General features: G+C 33.1%; 2 protein-coding genes and 1 long non-coding RNA gene across 7 annotated transcripts; all 3 read right to left on the bottom strand.

The window, feature by feature from the left end:
- Positions 1-1,069: 1,069 nt before the first annotated feature.
- On the bottom strand, positions 1,070-1,732 carry LOC144549731 (uncharacterized). Its single transcript, XR_013509792.1, has 2 exons — positions 1,673-1,732; positions 1,070-1,154 (listed from the first exon to the last, which is right to left on the bottom strand). It is a non-coding gene; the product is annotated as an uncharacterized LOC144549731 (long non-coding RNA).
- Positions 1,733-2,917: 1,185 nt separating this feature from the next.
- On the bottom strand, positions 2,918-4,155 carry LOC144567034 (putative disease resistance protein RF9). The gene is made up of 2 exons (XM_078317063.1): positions 3,430-4,155; positions 2,918-3,016 (listed from the first exon to the last, which is right to left on the bottom strand). The coding sequence occupies exons 1-2, from the start codon at positions 4,153-4,155 to the stop codon at positions 2,918-2,920; spliced, it is 825 nt and encodes a 274-aa protein (XP_078173189.1).
- Positions 4,156-14,519: 10,364 nt separating this feature from the next.
- Positions 14,520-21,365, bottom strand: LOC144569239 (single-stranded DNA endonuclease family protein). 5 transcript variants are annotated; one of them, XM_078319505.1, is made up of 14 exons: positions 21,138-21,365; positions 20,881-21,038; positions 20,150-20,197; positions 19,689-19,833; positions 19,124-19,175; positions 18,963-19,035; positions 18,803-18,876; positions 18,251-18,310; positions 17,944-18,115; positions 17,520-17,616; positions 17,129-17,211; positions 16,702-16,790; positions 15,770-15,900; positions 14,520-15,077 (listed from the first exon to the last, which is right to left on the bottom strand). In XM_078319505.1, exons 1-14 carry the CDS (start codon positions 21,203-21,205, stop codon positions 14,711-14,713), a joined length of 1,617 nt encoding a protein of 538 aa, XP_078175631.1. In that variant the 5' UTR covers positions 21,206-21,365; the 3' UTR covers positions 14,520-14,710. The 5 variants fall into 5 exon arrangements, with proteins under 5 accessions (XP_078175631.1, XP_078175617.1, XP_078175626.1 ...); XM_078319491.1 differs by having other exon boundaries at positions 19,689-19,825; positions 20,136-20,197; positions 21,138-21,363; XM_078319500.1 differs by having other exon boundaries at positions 18,803-18,873; positions 19,689-19,825; positions 20,136-20,197; positions 21,138-21,363.
- Between the last annotated feature and the right edge of the window lie 1,001 nt (positions 21,366-22,366).

The raw sequence follows: 22,366 nt of genomic DNA, 5'->3' as shown, positions 1-22,366 counted from the left end.
TACGCATTGGATACGATCTGGACACGAATTGGATACGTCTGTGCACCAGTGGCTGCTTCGTGCAACACACAGTAAAGCCGTGCACCAGGAGCCCGCTGCATGCTCCATGCACCGCGTATGTACCATAAGCCAAAATCTACCTTTTTGCTCAAAGCAAGAATCGTACATAGGATAGAAAGTCTACCGTCATAGTGCTCTACCAATGGGAAATAAATCTGCTGTGATTCTTAAGGGATTGCAGGACCATGTTATTCCAAATCCATCAATTTATCTGTCTAGAGATTCGTGCATAAAAAGTAAGTGTCGTTAAAATTTGTGTATTTCTAAAAGTGAAAGGTTAAATTTAGAATAACAAGGTCCTGCGATCCGTTAAGAATCACAGCAGATTTATTTCCCTACCAATGCACCATTTGTTATTTGTTGTTAGAAAGAAAAAAGCTTCTCTATTTAAACATACTTTGGTTATTGTACTCAAGAATATTTTATATTAATTTATATAATACAAATATTAATTGATATTATAATTAAAATAATACTTTGGTTATTGTACTCAAGATCCTTCACAGACAACCATTTCAAAAAGAAGGAAGTTATTTGAAAAATTGAAGAGTTATAATGAATTTACCAAAAATTTCCTTTAAAATTATATAAAAAAATTATCAGTAAATTAAATAACAAGATCTCAATAAAAGACAACATTTTTATGTGGTCCTCCAAAAAGAAAATCCAAAGAATAAAAAAAAAATTCACCAAAAGGAGGCTAATACAAAAAAAGAGGGCTAGTACATATAAAAAATAAAAGACCAATTAATTGTAATATGTATGATTAAAATTTTAAATTATGAGTGGTTAGTTGCCGAGAGTATTTTAAATGCTTAAGCTTAAAATTTTAAATTACAAGACAAGATTTCAAGAGCCTAATTTATTGCTGAGAGTTATTAATTGAAATCAAAATGAAATAAGTCCATGTCTGCAACAGATTATTACAATAAAATGCTCAAGCTTAAAAATATTTATTTCTAAATTCATAAATAAATAACTGAAGAATATGTATTTTTCTTCTTTTCGAAAAAATGGAGCATATTGGAGAATTCATTTTGCTTTTGCTAAGAACAGAGCTCGGCACTGTTCAATTGTGTCTTCCGGGCTAGTAACTGCCAAACAAGGGAAACATATTAGTGCAATCTCTTTTTACCTTGTACAAATATTACAAGGTAACCTTGTATTCTTTTTAATTTTTTTCTTATCCCAGTTTCTTAAATGGCGAACAAGCCTATCTCTCCTCCTTAAGCCAATTTTCCAAACACAATTAAATAATCACAACTCACAAGTAATATCACTATATCAGATGCATGCATCCATATTCTTTTGTGCTTCAAATATTAATTTTTGCTTAAGAGATTAATTTAATTGCATGCTTCCTAGTATGTGAAGCACAAGCATGTGCATCCAAGAAATTGGCATAGAGTTGTCAAACATTTGAAAATGAGAATATTATTCATTTAAAAATTGGGATAGACAAAAATAGGTGCAATGAATCTTGTGTCACTACAAGGTATACTGCTGACAGTTTAACAATTCTTTGTGGTAGCAAAAAAGAAAAAAAAAATTTCTCAATTCTTAGGAATTTTCTTCCTATGTATTTACAGTAAATAAAAGCTAACTTGTTTACCTGTGTCGCCAACAGTTCGCTGAGATTCAAATATCTCATAGTCATTACCTCCCTGCCAAGATAAAAAATCAATTCGATTTAACAATTATCACCCCAGAAAAAGACACCTAATAATATTGAAGGGTACAAATTTCAAAGAGAAGCCATTTCGTGATGTTAAATTGATAAAACACTATAGTAAATTACGGTTTAACCTACCTTTTTATCACAATAGTCCCAAAAGCGGATATTTTGATAGATGAAAGGTTTTCTTTGCATATAAGCAACATAGTGCAATTTGCACCCAAAAAAAGAAGGAAAATAACAAGGACTAACTAAAATGCACTTAACATTGTTTCTGCAAACAAGAAAATAAGCAACATGGTGTAATTTGCACAGAAAATAATCCTTTTAGAAGGCCTTTTCTTTGCGAAACAACATGGTGTAATCCTTTTAGAAGTCCTTTTTTTTTGCAAGACAAAATTCAATGATTTAGTACCTCATTGCATGACATTTTCTTTGCTTCATGATATATATAGGATATACATGTACACAAAAATGAATGATTTAGTATCTCAAAATATATTCAATACTTTTAGAAGACATTTTCTTTGCATGACAAAATTCAATGAATATATATATTACCGCCTTGCATGACATTTTTCTTGCAATACAATTGCGCCTTAGAGAAGTTGTGAGCAGTACAATTGGGCCTTAGAAAAGTTGTGAGCATTACAACTGGGCCTTAGAAAAGTTGCGAGCAATACAATTGGGCCTTTGAATATCCCAAGTTGGTACAGATATTGACAAAAAGAAGAAACCAGAAGAGCAAAACAGCAAAACATGGGATATGTACCAATGTTTCATGAGAGTGAAGAACTTTCTATTCTCTAGAACCGGTATCAAACAATGTGTTGGAACCGGTATAAAGAAGAAAGTATAGTACTAATTTATTGGCGGGATCAAAGTATATTAACATGCCAGGTCGTAACAAATCCATACAACAAAAACAGAGTTTCACAATGTGATGGTATTGTACCCAATAATACAACTGTCTATTTCTTGCTTTCCTTCACAGTCAACTATTTTTGTTACAATATTTCCATCATTATACAAGGGCTAAAGCTAAAGTCCTAAAGCTAAAGTTCTAAAGCTAAATACATCAAAGCTAAAGTTCTAAAGCAAAATCCATTAAAGCTAAAGTTCTAAAGTTAAAGTTCAATCATCTATGGCATTTATCATTCTCTCACCATTACTTGAATCACTCTAATCAAGCTTGTTTAGTGCTTGAAGCAGGCTTGCACTGGTACCCTTTTCTTTAGATATATCCAAGATGCTTACCAAATCCACAACATTAATGTCAGCCTGATCTAAGTTCAGACAAAGCAAATGAGATATATTCATTGTAAAAAATATGACGTTAATCAATAAAACAATAATTCAAATCAAGTTCAATTCAATTAATAACTATGCTCATGTGTAAATCATGACCATTCTAGAATGAAAACCCACAACATGCATCAAATAAAAATAAATAAAAGATTACATACACAATTTGATTTAAATGAAAACACCAAATCCATTAAAAATATTAATGTAATCCCAACATACATTACACACTGATACAATGAACACAACATACATTAAACAGGAACATAAAGACACAAATGCACCAAAAAAAATAAATAATAAATAAATAAATAAAAAAGAAAGACAAACTGAATGGAAGGAAGAGACTGAAAGAAGCATTTTAATTATATATACACTTTATCTTTAACATGCTCAAGATCAGGAAGGTTCTTGAATTTATGGCATTGAAGAACACGCAGTTTGGAAAGTTGTAGCATAGCCGTTGGGTCAACCCCCCAAAATTTCAAATTCTCCAATTTGGAAAGTTGTAAGAACTCTAATTGTGGAAACCCATTTGTGGGGCAAACCATTTTATCCCCTACGTATGCTCCATCTTCTAACCTTAGCAATTTCAAGGCATGTAGTCTCCCTAAACATGGCATTGGGTCTTCCCTTAAATGAGATTTAGATAGGATGAGCTTCACAAGGTTCGGTGGAAATCCAACATTGTCTATGGAAAGTTTCCAGAATTTCCATTTTCCCACAAATTTAATTGACTTCAATGTATGGAGGTTTGGGAAGGCCCTTGTATCACCCAACTCTGCGTGTACAATGGGGCCCATAATTGTAAGCGAGAGAAGATCAACCATGCGACTCAATGGGTTAGAAATAGTTTCAAATTCAAGATGACCCACATATGAAAGTGCTAACTTTCTAAGATTGATCGATAAGTTCGGAACATTTTCTAACCAGGACTCAGGTACCCCAACTGTTTTCAGGATTTCTAGGTTGGGAATATTTGCGGTAGGGGGTGGGCCTTTAATTCGGGGTCCAGGAGGCACATAAACATGACGAAGTGTTGTGATATCCCATAGAGATTTAGGAAGGATTTCTATTTTTGTATCTCTAACATCCAATGTTTGGAGATCTTTCATGTTTGCTATATTTTGAGGAAGTTTAGATATGTTAGTACCCCTTAAGCCCAGATATAGCAGGTGTGGCATTTTTTCTAGAACTGTTTCTTGGACTACTGAGTTTCTCATTTCCAACACTCTTAGGAACCTGGCACTTCTAATTAGTACATTTCTATCAATATCAAAAGCTAGAAAGGAATGTATAGCACTATCACTTTTGACCTCCGTGTATAGATTCTCGCCATCATTATGAATTGCTAAACGTTTACGGAAACCAATGTTTCGCTCTTCTGGATGCTTCCCGGAATATTTATTATATATGGAATACTTGACTACAAATTCATGAATAGAAGGAGCTACTCGTACATATTTGATTGTGCCTGATAATGATCTCATTGAAACCCAAATCAACGACCTGCAAGCAAACAAGAAAAGAAAGTTAATTAAATTTGCAGAAATGAAAAGAAAACGTACTGTTCAATTTGTTGATATGTTGTCGCCCAAAGCCCGTTCTATACTATTTTTTAAAATTAATCACTAGATTACTCTACGATATACTTGTTAGTATATTTTAGGCAATTCTAAATCACTAAAAAATATCAGTTTTGTAAAATACTTATTAAATAGTGAAAAAATGTAAAATTTTACCTCCAACCACATTTTAATATAAATATCACATTGAACGGTTGTAAAAAAATATCACATTTTACCTCCAACCACATTTTAATACTTATTAAATAGTAAAAAAATTGCAAAACCAAATTGTTGTAAGATGTTGTAACTTACAAATATTGTAAGTGGATCCCTCATCATATATATATATATATATATGAGGAGGGATCCACTTACACTGATTTTTTAGTGACACCGGATTAAACCTTATATTCTCAAAGTCCAAACAGTTGATCCAAATCATTCAACATGATGGATGTATTAAAATGTGCATGCAAATCAAATTTTACATTTTTTTGAATTGTTTTACTATTTATTAAGTATTTCACAAAATCGTTATTTTCAGACCATTGAATTTTTGTACTCGTCTTAATAAATTGTAAAAATAAAATAAAAAAATAAAAAATTTGATCTGCAAGCACATTTTAATATACAATCATGTTGAATGGTTTGGATCAATTGTTTGAACTTTGAGAATATAGGGTGTAATCCAGTGTCACTAAAATATCAGTGTAAGTGGATCCCTCGTAAGCTTATGTATAAATATTATAGATATTAAATAAGACTTAATGGCTATTGTTATAAGATACATAAGAGAAGATGAGATAAATAAAATTTATTATAAAATTCATCTCTTCTATTCTCAAAAACACCTTAATTCACAATTTACTTAACAAACAAAAACAAGGTACTTTAATCGATCATTAAAAAAAAAAAGTTTATTCAACCGAATGTCAAGTTTCCGTAATTTTAAAAATACCTTTGAGCAAGTTCCTCCAGGTGCTTATTTACGGTCTTCTCTCTAGTCTCTCCTTCTTTCGGTGTAATAAATCCTTCAGCAATCCATATCTTAGTTAGAGACGCTGTAGGAATTTCATAACCTATCGGGTAATATTCCAGATAGAGAAAGCACTGTTGAAGAGAGTCAGATAAATCTCGAAGACAGTAGGAAAAATAGTCCCATATCAAATTCTCAGGATCAGTGTTGCTCTTTAAAATTCGATGAGTGTTAGGCCTAACACTCCGGTAGGCCATGTAGATCTTTTGAAGTTGATCCCATACAGTCCCCCAGGTGAATTTATCTGGTGGTTTGAACGAAAGGAGACTCCCTATAAGCAGAACAATCATAGTGTCGGAATTACATGCCAAGACAATACTTTCAGCGTATTCTATCACTTGGGGAAATACCTCTAATAAGAGGTTCACCATGTCAGAGGATTCTTTGAGCCCCAATAAAGCTGGAAAAGCTTTCATCACGAGGATTATGGTTCTATCCGTAACGTATTGTCCAATTTCATATTGTAAACTATCCTCTATGCCAAAAATCACACTTTCATAATCTTTAAAAACAATGGGAGAGACGGTTCTTACTGTATCTATCAATTCATGCACGGTGCGCATTGTGCCTTCATTTTGAGTCCTCCAATTTTCGAAGCGTTTCATGTTTTGACTGAGAACTTTTACGAATGAGTTCCAGTCATCCCTCAAAGCATCCCTCTCGGAGTTGGTGAACTGGTTTCCAGAATCCCGTGAAATAATTTTCCCCATTAAATTTCCAAATTTATGGACTAGGGATAGCAGATCATCCATTGTTTTGAAACCAATATCCACATGTTGCATCGGGAAGGTTTGAGCCATCAAGCATATCTCAACTCTGTTTAGATATTCTTTCGTCAGACCCAGAGGATACGTAACCAGAGGATGTGTACCACCCTCATGCTCATCCTCCTCATCCTCCTCATCCTCATCCTCATCCTCATCTGACTCATCTGACCAACCTTCCTCATCCTCCTCATCTGACACATCCGATGGCGGGATAGTACTATGAAGGTTGTTGTCGTCAAGATAGGATGATAAGAAGGATATGAGGGCAGGATGTGATAATTTTTCTTTTATGAAACGTATGATATCCTGCGCTGTTTCAAAATCATCAAAATCAAACACAAAATCATCCCCCATCTTCATATACCTCTTCGCCTCCTCCATCCTATAATCAGCTACTCCTTCCCTTGCTAACTCAAAAGGGTCATTTCTCTTCTTCTCCTGCACCACCACCTCCTCATCTGCCTCCTCCTCCCCCACCTCCTCCTCCTCCTCATCCTCATCCTCCACCTCCTCCTCCTCCTCCTCCTCCTCCTCATCATCATCATCATCCTCCTCCTCCTCCTCATCCTCCGAAACCACCTCCTCCTCCTCATCCTCCAAAATCACCTTCTCCTCCTCCTCCACCTCCTCCACCTCCTTCTGCTCCATCATTCCTCCCTCCTTCCCTCTTATCTCTCGTGCAATCCTTGTTAAATAAAAGCAGTTTAATTCCTTCCTTCCCACCCTCCCGCTCAACCAATTGAGTGTAACTTCCACAAAGTAACTGCAACACAATTAAAATAAACATTTAGAAAGCAGATAAATCGTGCATGACTGAAATCTGACATTATAATGTTGCTAACATTTATCAAATGCTTCTAACTTGAAACTCTTAACCTCAGAGCCCTGCCAATATACCATACTCCACATTGGAGGCTGGAACAGGACAGAATACATAGATTTTTTTTTTTTTTTTTTGGCTTACGTAGAAGTGAAACTCAGAGAAAGGAGAGAGGAGACACTCACCAGGTATCGTTGCTGTTTCAGGTCCAGAACAGGAGTAGATTCGATCAGGGGGGATGCTAAACCAAAAAGGTTAATTGCTTCCTTCCCTCCATCCCTCTCATCCAATTCGATTGCAAGCTCCACCAAGTAACTGCAACGTAATTAAAAAAGAAACAGTTAGAAAGTACGATAGATCATGCATGACTGAAATATGACATTATGCAGTTCATAAACTTTATCAAATGCTTCCAACAATCCAACTTGAAGTCTATATATTGAAACATGCAAATGCAACTACGTAAGATATACCGGGCATCACCATAGAGCCTGGAACATGATAAGATGGCTTGGAAAGTAGAAAGGAAGGAAGGGATACTCACCCGGTACCGGTACCGTTACTGTTTCAGGTTCAGGACTGGAGCTGGTTTGATCCGGTGAAGAGAGAGGAAGGGGGATAAATTAAAGGTTGGGGTAGATGGGATGATGGGGGCTTCTGGAGAGGAAGTGGTAATTGATGGAAGATTATGAGCTTGTGTTATGAAGAGGGACAGAGAGGAACAGGTAAAGTGAAGTCCTGGTTTAGACCTTAATTTAATCCTAATTACCTCCAATTTAGAATACTAACAGATGCCATTGCACATGGGACTTTTCCTTTTAGAAGAGGAAATCCAGCTATCACGTGGCTTTTCCATTTAGGAGGAGGTCCTCCAGGCTTTATATAAAGGCCTGATTTAAACGTAGAATCACAGCAAGTTATTTTCTTTTCTTTTTTCTTGCTTTACTTTTTTTGCGTTACTAAAAAAGTAAACTTTATTTTGATTATAATATTTGTATTATATTATATATGTAGATTATTTGAGTGGATTATTCTTACGTCTCAATTGTCCAATATTAATTATTTGTTTCTTATTCGTATTCGAATCCGTACATCCGTAGATTATTTGCTCTGTATCTGTATCCGTTTAAGACATATTTTGTATTAAATTTTGACATCCGTTTACTATCCATATTCGTATTCGTATTCGTTCATTGACTGACGGATACGAATTTGATTTAGCATTATCTCTGCAAACTCATCTCGTGTATGTTTTCAAATTAGAGCAAAGTTAGGGTATGATGTGCTCATCAAAAGGGTTGATGAGCACAACTCCAAAAGTATATCGAATCAGCTTCAAACGACGAATTTAAACCGTTGAAATCATGTACTTATGAGTGATGCATGTAGATACAAAATTGTAAAAGTTTCGAATTTATTTGCTACAAAGTGAAGCGGTCAAAGAAATTGTGAAAAATGAATATATAAAACAACTTATAAAATAACTTAAGAGAGTTGATAAATTTTAGTTTGCAGTAATACGTCACTCTTATATTTCTCATATTAAATTCTTACTTCCATGTCATTCAAGTTTTTCAATTTTTTTTTTCTTTATAAAAAATAATTTAGTTAGAACTAATTGTACATTTCTTTTTCTATTTATTTGTAATGTAATTGTATATGTATAAAGTGAATGAGTTTTAACGTTTTATTTGTAAAATATAATAAAATTAATTATTATATTAATATTATTCGTTATTTACCTACTTATTATTTTGTTATCTGACAATTTTGTAATTACTTTTTATGTATAATAGTAAATATCTTAAAAATAAGTGTTCTAACAGAGTTGATAAATTTTAGTTTGTTGTAATACGTACGTCACTCTTATATTTCTCATATTAATTCCTTAATTGAATTTTTGAGCTTATTGTGTTCACAATGGGCCTTTAATTGGATGTTTTCTTGGATTGAAGCTCTTCTATGTTCTGTTAGGCACCAATTACTTTAATTGGATTCAAGAGTAAGGCTTAGGTCCTATGGATAGCATAAGGCCTTTCTTGCTACAGTTCCAAAAATCTATCTTATAAACTTTAAACTTCGAATTAAGTAGCTCAGTAAATTGTTTATATAATGAACTCGTAGAATACCAATATTTATTATTTTTGAAATTTTTTTACTATTTTTTAAAGTGTAAAAATGGCAGTCAGGGGCTTATTTGAGTACGTTTTATGGCACAAGGGACTTATATGTAAAAGGTCAGGAACTGCGTTGATATTTAGCTTATCAGCAGGTGCTTATGGTTAAAAGGGTCTTTATTTTTGAGATTTGAAATTGGTGTTGGGCTTTGAGATATCTTCTGGGCCATCAAAATCTGCAAATGGACTCCTTAAGATTAGAGCCATCAAAATCTACAATTTGAGATTAAGCTTCATGATTAGAATATTGGGCTTTAAGATTGGTGCAATGTTGATTTAGTTCATTTAAATTTGTTTTGGGTCACTGACAGCTGGGCCCCGACCTGTAAGTGGTTGCTGGGCATTATTTCTATTTTAAGGGATTGCTTGGATATACTTTCTGATATGAACTAAGAACCCTCGCCGATCGTCTCCTCTGTGATATCGTCGGATCTGTGCTTTCTCTTGATGAATCACATTAGAAATATATTAATTTTCTTTTCTTTTTTTGTGAAAGTGAAACAAATCAATTTTTATTGTTATGCTGCAGTTTGTTGACAATATCTTATCACAATCGATCAATTAGAAGAACAAGAATAAATAAATCAACAACAATATACCAAAGACTGCATGACATCAAAAAATATCAATTCCATTGTTCTGCAAAAATACCAACATCTAGATCAATTAACAGACATTTAACTTTAGTATTACAAAAAAAAAGTTGTTTTGCTAATTATATATTTACACCTCAAAACAATTATAGTACACTAATCTTTGCAGGGGCGGACCCAAGATTTTCGTCGGGAGGCAAGAAAATATCAAATCAAGTTTACATAGCTAATCGGGTTTTAAACCCATTAAATAATTAGGTACTCGATAAAAAAAAATAATGTTTTAATATATACTTTCCAATACTCTCTGACTTGTAGTTCTGATTCTCTAACATATAATTGTAATTACCAAACATAATTCAAATTGTATTTTAGTTTGCTTAGGGGTGATTACCATATAACATACTGACTAATTATCATCACAACACATTTTTAGTGGATTTAAGCCACTGTTTTTGGTATTATTAATAAAGAAAACATAATCAAAATTCAAAAGAGTCAACATTAAACAGCCCAAGATAAAAGAATAAGTTTTCAGAACAAGGAGTAAAGAAATTTTGCATAAATACCCCTGGTTTTTGTTTATTTGCACATTTTATGACCGTATAACTAGTTTATTAGAGGTCACAATTGCCCTTTTTTTCTCCAATTTGAGAGATTCCTCCCTCATCTTCTCTCCACTCTCCAGAAATTCTTGGTCCTTTTTTGTGTCAAAAAACTAATCTCTAGATTAAGTTGTCAGCACAAAGGTATTGGAGCAAGAACCACAATGGTTTAATGACAACCCCTTAAATCCATACTAATTTTTCATTAAAAGCAATATCAATTCTGCAAAAAGACCAACATCTAGATCCAATTAACAAACATTTAACTTTAGTATTACCAAAAAAACAAATACTTGTTTTGCTAATTATATATTTACACCTCGAAACAATTCTAGTACACTAATCTTGGCAAGGGCGGATCTAGGATTTTCATAAGGGGGAGGCAAAAAAATATCAAATCGAGTTTAAATAGCTAATCAGGGTTTAAACCCATTAAATAATTAGGTACTCAATAAAAAAAATGCTTTAATATATACTTTTCAATACTTTGACTTGTAATTTCTGATTCTAGCATTAACCTATAATTCTAATTACCAAACATAATTTAAAACTTGTATTTTAATTTTAATCCTAAATTCAATTCAAATTACAAATTAAACATTCAAAAGATGCAAAAAAATTTCAAAAAAGAGCAAAGTCGATCGGAACATCCTGATCTCCACTAAAACTTGAAATCCAGAGAGGCAGCTCCTTCCACTGGGACCATGTGGATCCGTCCCTGAATCTTTGCTTCTCGGAAATTAGGTTTTGGTAAGCATAAGAGTCAGTCACTCTCTTACTAAGCTTCAATAACACATGTGGATTGTTTGTCATGATGTCCAAGTACTCTTGTCTCAATGTCAGCTGCACCAAAATTTCTAGGGTAGCAGCAAAATCAAGACAAGCATCTAGTAATTCATTGCAATTGAGCTGATCAGCAAGAGCCATAGTACTCAGAACTGTGTCTAGAGTGATATTTTTGCACAATCTCTCTTCACAAATTATCCTCAACGCATCTAGTGCGTACCGATCTGCAGCTTTAAGTAGTTGCGGAGTTAAAATGGTGTCAGCAGGTTCAACGAAGTCGGTATATATATAACGGAGTAGAATTCTGAAAACTTGAGAAGTCATATCCTGAATTTTAATACACTCCTTGTTTGCTTCAACCATTGGTTCAATAAGTTGAGCCTTGAAAACCGGTGATCTGGCCGCAAGTACCGACCTGTGAGCATAGAAAATTTGCCCATCCACTTCAAAGGTTACATCTGAGATATCTTGGCTTTTAGAATTAGATGATGCCATCACCTGGTTATCAACCTTTCAGTTTCAGATAGAGAAACAAACAAAAATAATTGTAAATTAATAGGACTTTTAATAAGCATTGATAAAGCAAGCATGACTTGATATATATATATATTAGAAGACATCAATTATATATGTAAAGAACGGAGGAGTCTATTAATATATTACCTTGGCGGAGATGTTGAGTATGAGATTCTTCGACAGCTTCTTCTCCGATGCCTATAAATCCAAGAGAGAAAAAACGATAAGAACATGGAACTAGGGAGACTAGCGTTCGTGGCCACAAAGATGGAGAGAAATTAGGGAAAGAGGTACCATTGTACTGTAGAGATCTTGTAATAGAGCAGCGGTGGCAGAGCGAGGGGATAATACATATATATATATATATATATATACTAGTATCATATTCGTGCGTTACAACGGGGATATATTGTAAGAAACAAATATATCAATGAAAATAATAATTATCTAAAAATTAAGACACATGTTAATAGAAAATTTATATGATTTTGTATTTTTAATTAACTTTAATTGTGATCTCTAATAATAATTTGATGATGTGATGATTCTTTATTTTTAAGTACCAATAATATCAAATAATAGCTCGATTCGAATCTAATATCAAATATCATACAACAATTCAATATCGACACATAATATGATATAAAAAAACATAAATAAAAAGTGTTATCATGTGAATGTATAGGATATATATATACACACATATTATAAGAGAAATATATACTTACACACACATTCCAATTTTGTATTATTCTTCTTCTTTGTTTCTAATTTAGAACACACACACACATTGATATATTATATATTGAAAATATATTTTAAATTACACACACCAATATGTATAGAAACAAAGAAAGATAAATAAGGAAATAAAAAAAATTGATTTCTATTATGATCCGTATAGAAACAAAGAAAAAGTAAGGAAACAAAGAAATAAGAAAATAAAAGGTGGAGTCTTCTCAATTGAAGATGAGAAATATAGAAACAAAAAAAATAAGGAAATGAATAAATATATCGCTAAATTTCAGAATTTGTTCAATTTTAATTGTAACATATCATGTGGCAGCACATGTGGTGAGTATTATTTTAACTAAATTTAGACTTTTATAAATAAAATAGATGCATTTGATCAAAAGAAGATAAATTATGTAATTGAAAGACTGAGATCAAATCCAAAGTTTCATCTTTCAAATATATTTCTGTATCGGTCTTAAAATGGACTCCGCTTTAATTAACTCTGTGAGCTGTTGTATGGCCCATTTTGTTTATCTTATTCTATCTATTTTTAAAATGAAAATCTATTTATGTTTGAATACTAATATTTGGGGGGATTCAAAATCCAACCTTCCATTTTTTTTTTAGTTGTACGAATCTCTGTAGAAATTGTTTTTGCACGAATCTCAAAACAAATGAAAGGTTAGATTTAAAATCGTAGGAACCTACAATCCCATCGTAGCCGATTTATTTCCGTCAATGTATTATACTCGGCGAAGTTTGCAGTGTTGATAGGGTTGTCAATGTATTACATTTGAATTGATATCTAATTAAAATATGAAGATCCAAATGTAAATTTGTATCCATCATCTTAGTGGATATTGGTTAGATCCGAATCATATTTCGGTATTTGTATTCAATGTTCAAAATAACAAAATGCATGCTTGACATGAATAAATGTATCACTTTTTCATAATAGAATTACAAATTGAGAATGGAACTAAAAAATAAACCAACCTGCATGTACGAAAAATGAACTACTTCATTACCATAATAAAAGTATTACATTATAGCTAGGGGTGTCAATGGGTACGATACGGGGAGGGTGGAACCATTTTCATACCCATACCCATTAAGAATTGATCTTACCCATACCCTACCCATATCCGTTAAGAATTTGTTTTACCCTACCCTATCCATACCCATTATGATTAACGGGTAACGAAACGGTAGTGGGCGAATAACGAAAATACCAATATAATGGTTCAGACAGCATATGGTCAATTTTGTCAATTATTAAATATATATATTCATAGTATAACCTTGAGAAAGCTGACATGTAATGCAAAATTCAGACGCTAACACCTGAGCTGACATTAATGGATTACTTATTTAGACAAAACAATACATTATTGCCAGAAAATAAGGTGAAGATATATTTTCTTTGAAACATGGAATATTTACATTTGTAGAATTGAGAAAAATGCAATAACGATGAATAAGGAAGAAAATAAGAAAATGAATTCGTTGATATATGTCTCTAGCGTTGATACAGGCATACAACAATATGAAAAGAAGAAAAATAAATAAATTAGATATAATATTGATATATTTATATATAATATATTTCATATAATTACCCATTACTCAACGGGTACGAAATAACCTTTACCCGTACCCATACCCGTTTATCTAATGAAAAAAAAATCTTTACCCATACCCATACCCAATAAACTAACGAAAAAAAAAAAACCTTACCCATACCCGTCTTATCGAATACGATATGGGTAGGGTAAACGGGTAAACGGGTGCCATTGACACCCCTAATTATAGCATTCAACCATAAAAAAATTATATTAGAAAAATAAATAGAATAAGGTAACAAAATGGTGATCAAATGCGAACCCAATAAAATTAAATTATCTTTCAACATCTCCATACATATTTGGAATTAAAGAGTTCCTCCAAAGTAAAAAATTAGCTTGCCCATCCTAAGCTTTAAATAAACTATAAACACTAATTAAGCAAGTAGCTTCATTATACAAATCTCCTCTATTACTATACCGAGATGTACAGTCAACTCGATCCTTAGCATGCTCCTGGCGAAACATCACTCTCGGAATCAATTATTTCTATTAAATGCACACTCTGGGCAATAGGCTTGCGACTCTTGGCAACCTTAGATGCACGGGGAGGGGGAGAAGGGGTGCACAGATCAAAAAAATCTGGTTCCAAAATATCTCTAACATAGTTTTCTCGAGAATTGTTAGAGATGTCGGTTAGAGGATTTCTCGCTCCGTCTTTGATAGTTATAAGCAATTCCTTGAGTTGTTTGTCTACTTCATTAATAGCAGTTTTATTGGTTTGTTTTGCGGGTTTAGGTTTTCTCTTTTGTTTGTTATGCTTTTCCTCATCCTTCTTAGAAAGAAATTCAGCAATCTTCTCTGGGCACACACTGTATTGCACCAAATACTTGATAAATTAACACAAAACCTAGAATTTAATGAGATTCTGTTTGTGCTAATTGGCTGTCAGACACTTAATTTGGCCAAAAAAACAGTAAGCATACCAATGCTTATCAAGTTTCTCTGCATGCTAAAATTGATTACAAATAGGGGAAATTTCAATTATACCCCTTAAAAACCTTGAAATTATATATTTTCTCAGTTTCTAATTGCTTGGTTGTGATAGCAAATGGTTCATTTTCTTACTTGTGATGATGCACACAAGCGTATGTCTAAATATCATTTGACCACAGAAACTAACCAGTTTGATGACAAAACATTTTTCTTACAGATACTACATTTTTTATTTTTTTTATAATGAAGGGTGAAATGAGTACATTATAAATGTATGGATTTAAATAGAAAAGTCAATAAATTGGGTAAACTTGTGAGTTTTTGAAATTTAGAAGGGTAAATTTGTGAATTTTTAAAATTTAGAGGGGGAATACGTAATTTCGAAGTTTTTGAGAGGTAGACATAAAAATTCCACATCAAAAATAAGTTTGCTGAAGAGCTGGTTATTGGGATGACACGGGTCCCAACATTTTAGTCTAAAGTGCCAATACCAAACAATTAGCATATTAACATAAACAGGTTTTAGCAATTGACAAATCATAGAAACTTCAGAGAATATAAAAAGAACCTTTGAATCAAATCAGCCGGCACCGATGAAACTTTCAGACCTTCCATGTTTCTCCATGACACCTCATAGTACTCTTCCCCGTGAACTTTTCTAGGTTTCACAATAGCAGATACAGGACATGTCACCGGAACCTTCAGTTAATTTATACGAGAATGATAGTTAGCAAGGCATCCTGTTTTTCTTTAATATGATTTGTGGTGTGTATGCTTTTGTTGGATTTGATAATATTTTTGTAGTCTTCACATGACAGCTTCTGCCACGTTCTCAATAAAAAAATATAATATTTTTGTAGTGAGAGAATGTAGGACATGTTCGATAATTGGAAATAGATGGTACATAGTGTCACTTCTTAGCAAAATTTATACAAGAATGAGAATAAAGATATCAAAGAAATATTCCAACTTCATAAAAATCACCAAAAAAAAAAAATCCCTGCATAGTCGAGAAAAATTTGAAGTGGTCCTCATTTTTTGAAAAAAGTCCAATGCTATTTATATTAAGTATCTTTGCTGATTCCTTCATTTGTCATAAATAATTGACAAAAATTGTAGCATTTATAATACAATTTAATTTGATTTTCTAAGCTTTTGCAATTGTATTTAAAAGGTGGAGCAATTATGTCAATACTAAAGCAAACTCCTCAAAATGCAGAAGAATGCAAGAGCTTAGCTTCAAATTTTCCAACAGAAACATAGTGTTTCTTTTGCCAATAATGAAATGGCAATTTTTCTGTAAGAAAGTAGCTTAAAATTTTTCCAGCAACATATAGGGTTTCCTTCGCAAATTATGACAAGGGATCATTTTTTTTGCAAGATTTAAGTTCATTTTTTCTGCAAAATGTTACCTTTTAGATTTTTCCTACAACATTTTTGATATAGGGGTCTGATTAGCAAAATCTCTACTCCAAACTGACTACAGAAAAGTAAAATTACCGTGTCAACTCCCAAAGCTGATGATGTATGTGTGAGGTTCCAAAATCGTCTGAGATCTCTCTCTGCTATCTTCGGCAAGATATATTCATCTAAATAAAATTTCAAGTCAGATACAACAGTAAAATTGTTGTTGTTAACAATTATAAGAGCATAAGCAGGTATAGAGGCTGAATTTACTAAATGCAAGTATATTTCTGGAACTCACAACTCAGGATCAGATCACATTACAATGTTAACAAAGTGAAACTGAAAGAAATTAATTAGATATGAAAATTTTCAGTTTAACCCTCAAATGTTCAAATATTACAAATGGTAATAAAATTTGAAGTTTCCAAGATTTAAGTTAAAACACATTTGCACAAATAGCTTGAATTGATAGAAAGGGATGATTTTGAAACGTGAAGTCTTAAGAGGACCATGCAGCTACCTGTTTTTTCGGGGCTCCAACCAAAGAACATTTCACACAGCTGTTGAAGCTCTGATTTCAAAAAAGGTAGATCAACACATACCCTAGTAAATGAAGCAAGCATAATACCAAATTGGTCAGCATGTAATATTGTTCTATTATATGTATCGATGCCTCCAAAATATTGAGTATTTACAAAATCAATTGGAATGGAGTACAAGGAGGAACCATGAAATAAATTTGAGCTACGTCATCCATGAAAAAGGAGGTTGCTGATCGAATGATTGCAATAAAACAAGGTTGTATACTTGTATGCTAACAAGTAATACAATTGCTAATGTTCATCTCAAATTTGCATGGTCATTTAATCATTGTTGCAACATTATATTTTCCTTATATAGTAGCCCTTTACCTTTGCACTGCCTCAGAATCAGGTGAGTGGCATTTTGGGTTCAGAAATGCATCTATAACTTCAGTAAACTGACTTTCAGATCCTACAAGCCCATGTTCTACATGCAAAAGACAAGAATTAACAGCATTAGGATCTAATCCCAGAAAACAAAATCACTCATTCCTTATCTTGTACAGATTAAAATATGGAACGAAGAGCAAATTCTACATATCTACAGTGGAGCTTTCATTGTCTGTACCTATTAGTACTCACTAATATAACACTATTTGATTATTGAGGGTCCAATGCGTAAATGTAGTGAAAATATATGAAAAATACATGTTGTTGTATAGAGTTTTAATTACACATCGTAGTGCAAGACATGATGTTCTTATAAAGACGTCTTAATCATAGGCAAGTCACTTGTTGCTATTTAGAACCCCACCTTCATTAGCTGATTTTTTTACACAAATATTATTTTCAGTGTGCTCAGTGAATCGATCTTTCTCTGTTCTGTCTTTATCTCTCTTCTTCCGTATAGCTGCCACTCCCTCAAGTGCCATCTGATTAAGGACTGAATCATCGCCTATTGACTTAACAAAGCGACATGCTGTCTCCTACAATGTGCAAAGAATACCATCCATACAACACTTAAAAGTGACATCACAGATATTAACACAAACACAGACAAAGAACAAAAAAATGAAAATAAAAAATAAAACACACAAAAGTAATATTCTAAGTCTACTTACTGTGCCAAAACCATGAACACCATTGGAATAGTCGCTGCCAAGAAGAAGAGACAGTGATATCTGAATAATCACAGCAAATTTCGGTAATCAGACATTAAACAAATAGTTTTCTGCAAAATAAACTCAACAATTTTTCACAATTGCAAAAAGCTAAGCACATTTAGGGTTATGACCAAGACCAATTATGTTTACCTGTAGCCCGAATGATAATCATTTCATTTCCAAAATGCAAATGTAAGAAAATAAAGCAACTTGCTAAGCCAAATTTAATAAAAGGTGAGACAGTAAGGTCATTTTTATGTAATGTTAAGTGTTGTTTGCAACCAAAGCAAAGGAGCTAATTCATCACAAGTAGTAGGTTTGTTGGTGTTATTCTCAATTGTCATAACATCTTAGAGAAAACTGCCAAAGAAATACCAAAATAAAACTGATCTTTGTTTGGACTGCAAATAATTAATTCCAACATAATATAATAACCACATCTGCTGGTAGTTTACTGTACAGGTCTGACACAAGCATGACGTCACATTTTTTGGTCAAAGAAAAACTAACCAGGGAATTTCTTCCAAATCCAAGCTTTCTCTCTATATCAGCCATCTCATAGCACACTACATAGCCACTGTCTGCTAGTCCAAGAGAAAAGAAGAAGTCAAAACCAAAGTGAAAGAAATAACCACAAAAAAAAAAAATGGTTACAAACTTGAATTGATACCTAAGATGATATCTCTGTAGACAGTTCTAGCTCCAAAGAGGAAGATGTCTGAGTCTGAAGTGAAACATCCATCCTGAATGAAATAATATTATAATATTGAGCTATGGCAAAGACTATTAAGAGAAAAAATTTTCAAAGATGTGATAGTAACTCCCACTTACACACAAGGAAGCTGAATTTAGAACTGCACACTGTGCTTCTGCTTCCTCTATTCTGTTCAAAGGAAAAATAAACATAAAGAATGGAAGTTCATAAAAGAGTACATCTTCCTCCTCGTACTTATAATAAGGTTTTTTGGCAATTGCATTTAATATTTCTTAGTTGGAATTAGTAAAAGTGTCAAATAACAGCAAAAAATTTAAAGCTTTAGCCAAGTCAAGAATGACTAAATTGCTTGGTTGGTTCACAACAAAATTATTACAAATTTTGGTGGAGGCCATCTCTATCTTGGCTTGGTTTTTTGTAAATCACGGAATCAGACAAAGAAGAAAAGGGACATGTAGATTTCACTTGCATAAATGCCACTACCATACAAAGCTGAGTGCTAAATGCAAATATTTGAATTATTCAGTGCTGTTGCAAACTTGAGAGATTGTGCATGTACTTTGAATAAGTTTTATGTTGGCTAAATGCAAATATTTGAAATATTGGGTGCTGGTTGCAAACTTGAGAAATTGTGCATGTACTTGGAAAATCAATTTAGCCCAGAATTATGACAATATTTACCCATCTAAAGAGGGAATGCCCAGAGCCATCCCAAGCATTTTTGCCTCTTTCATCATGCATGAAAACTCTGAACCCTTATTTCTACGGAGAGATGGTACTGGTGGCAGTGGCTTAGTGCTTTCATTTATCCTCTCAACCTGAAATACTCGAGTGCAATAATTTGTCAGTACTCTTCTAGGTCATTTAATTAAATAATGTTGGCTTAATAACTTGTAAGATATGACAGCTTGTTTTTAGTTTATCTTTAAAAGGATTCACATTTAGCAGATACTTAAATTCAAAAAAAGAATGCATGTAGCAAATTTACTGATTAAAGCTACATAGTTTCTAATGCAGAATAAGAATAAACCTCTCTGTTTCAAATAATTTGATGTTTTAGCAACTAAATACTTTGGGTTATCAATCACGAAGACTGAAAGAAGAAGAAAAAAAGGTGACAGCTCTAACCGGGGCCTGTAAACCAAGTCGCCGTCTATAAGTAGCCAACTTAATTGAAGGAATTGACCCATCTACAATTGTAAAGACAAGTAAAAGATATAAAATAATGCATGTTGATGATATACTGCCTAAATTTCATCATATGATTCATGTACATATGCAATGAAGAACCACAGCAAATTTGAACTGATGAAATCTCTTTCTAAAATAACTCTCTTCTTTCCAAATTTGTGCAGGAGGTTTATGCATCAACCAAAAAGTGCAATCCATGATAGAATCAAACTATTAATCCTTCTTTTAAATTGAAGGTCCTTTTTTTCTTAAAGGTGAACACTAGAAGTGGCAATTTGGGCAGTCAGATTTAATCAGATTTCAGGTTGTCCAAATCAACACAAATTTTGGCCTAGTCAGGTTAGGGTTAATTTTGACTTACTAAAATTATCGGGTCAGGTCCAGCAGGTTCTTGTCAATTTGCCAGCTCTCAGGTCAAGTTATCTGACCTGGGATCAAAGTTCAGTTCGGGTTTTGGGTTGTTTTGAATTCATATCGAATTTTAAGTCACCCAATTTCTAGCCATTATCGAATTCAGCTCAGATTGGTTTGAATTTTCAAAAATAATTTGGTGGGGTTTGGTCATATTTTGCATGTTTCATACAATTCTTCACCATTTTTGCGCATTTATTCTATTTTCTATTTCATCCTATACAGAAAAGATAATTAAACCAAAAATTGCAGAGGAACTAAAATTGAGCACCTGTGACGAAAATAACACTGCAATTCAAGGCAATAAGTGCCCTGAGTCGATGAAACAAGTTCCTTAAATAAACCTTCTCTTTCACACAAGCTGGCGAACGACACGCCGTAGCGAATTGCACAAGCCAGCATGATAGATCCACACACAGCTTCTTGTTCCTCCACGGAAAAGAAAGAAACAAGAAAGGATCGAGTAAGAACAGTAGGAAAAAATGGTGAATACAAGGAGAACTGGAGAGTGCGGTTGTCAGAACTTACTGGAGGTGATGGAGGGGGAGGGTTTTCTTGCATGACTCCAAGATATCCCATAGATTTTTCACTCCCATTGCGAAACTGAGAGCGAAGGGGCGTAGCCGTACTCCCTCCCGTATGTATCAGATCGGAATCGGAGGAATTAACTGGGCAAATGAGGGAAAATGAGGAGGGAAAATAGTTGCAGGAGGATTTTGAAATTCGAGAATTTCAGGTGACAGAGTGAGTATCCTCTGAGATATCTCAACTCTTGCGTGACCGACGTGTACGGTGCCTATTCGGGGATAGAGAGGGGACAAGTATTATTTTTGCTTTAAGATTCGTCTCGAACGTATTTTAACGGTTTAGATTTTCTATTAAAAACACTCAAAGTTTGAGATATCTATTGGATGCGAATTCGACAGTGACAGGGAGTGGAATTTACTAGAAGGACCCTCGATTTGATCAAATTTTGGGCCCCTGCCTCGTTATTGTCGCTCGAGTGCTCGACCGCGGCAAATAATCGCTTTGCTGCTAATGGAAACTCGGGTAAAGATTAACAGAGTAGATTTAACTTCATGCAGCGCCCGGAGCCCCGGACTATAGAATCGAAACAACAGTACATATGATAAGTGCGCTACATGAAGCAAAACCTACTCTGTTAAAATTTATATATTTTTCCACTACTGTGGACACGTGCCTTTAGCTAAAGTATTTCGTTCACTTGGAATTAAAAGAAGTTTAACTTGAAAATTTTAATAATACCTTTTCAAATTATGTCAAAAAAATTAAGTAGAAAAATGTTTATATATTTATTGGCTGTATATCATGTCGTCTTTGATTCCCTTAAATAATAAAAATATGAATCATTGTAATTTTTTAGATCAATATCATTTAATTGTCGTCTTTGATTCCATCAAATGCTAAAAAAGTATGAATCGTTATAATTATTTAGATCATTTTGATGAACGGTAACATTTGCATTAAATTTTATAATATTTTACATATATAAAATACAGGAGTCCAGTTATACTCCTTATATAAGGATATTATGACATATGCTTACAAGTTATATATACATTTCTAACTTTTAAACAGTTCATTCAACATGTTTAACTTGATCTTTATATTAAAATGTGATTGAAAACAAAAATTTACATTTTTTTTTGTAAATTTTTTATAATTTTTGAAAAAAAAAATTTATAAAAATAATGCATCAAGATATGCACAAAAATCTTTAATTTTTTACCGCTTGA

This window comes from Carex rostrata, chromosome 2 (assembly GCF_964058835.1).
Source record: "Carex rostrata chromosome 2, lpCarRost1.2, whole genome shotgun sequence".
Taxonomy (NCBI): domain Eukaryota; kingdom Viridiplantae; phylum Streptophyta; class Magnoliopsida; order Poales; family Cyperaceae; genus Carex; species Carex rostrata.
This window is presented reverse-complemented; position numbering and strand designations above follow the sequence as displayed.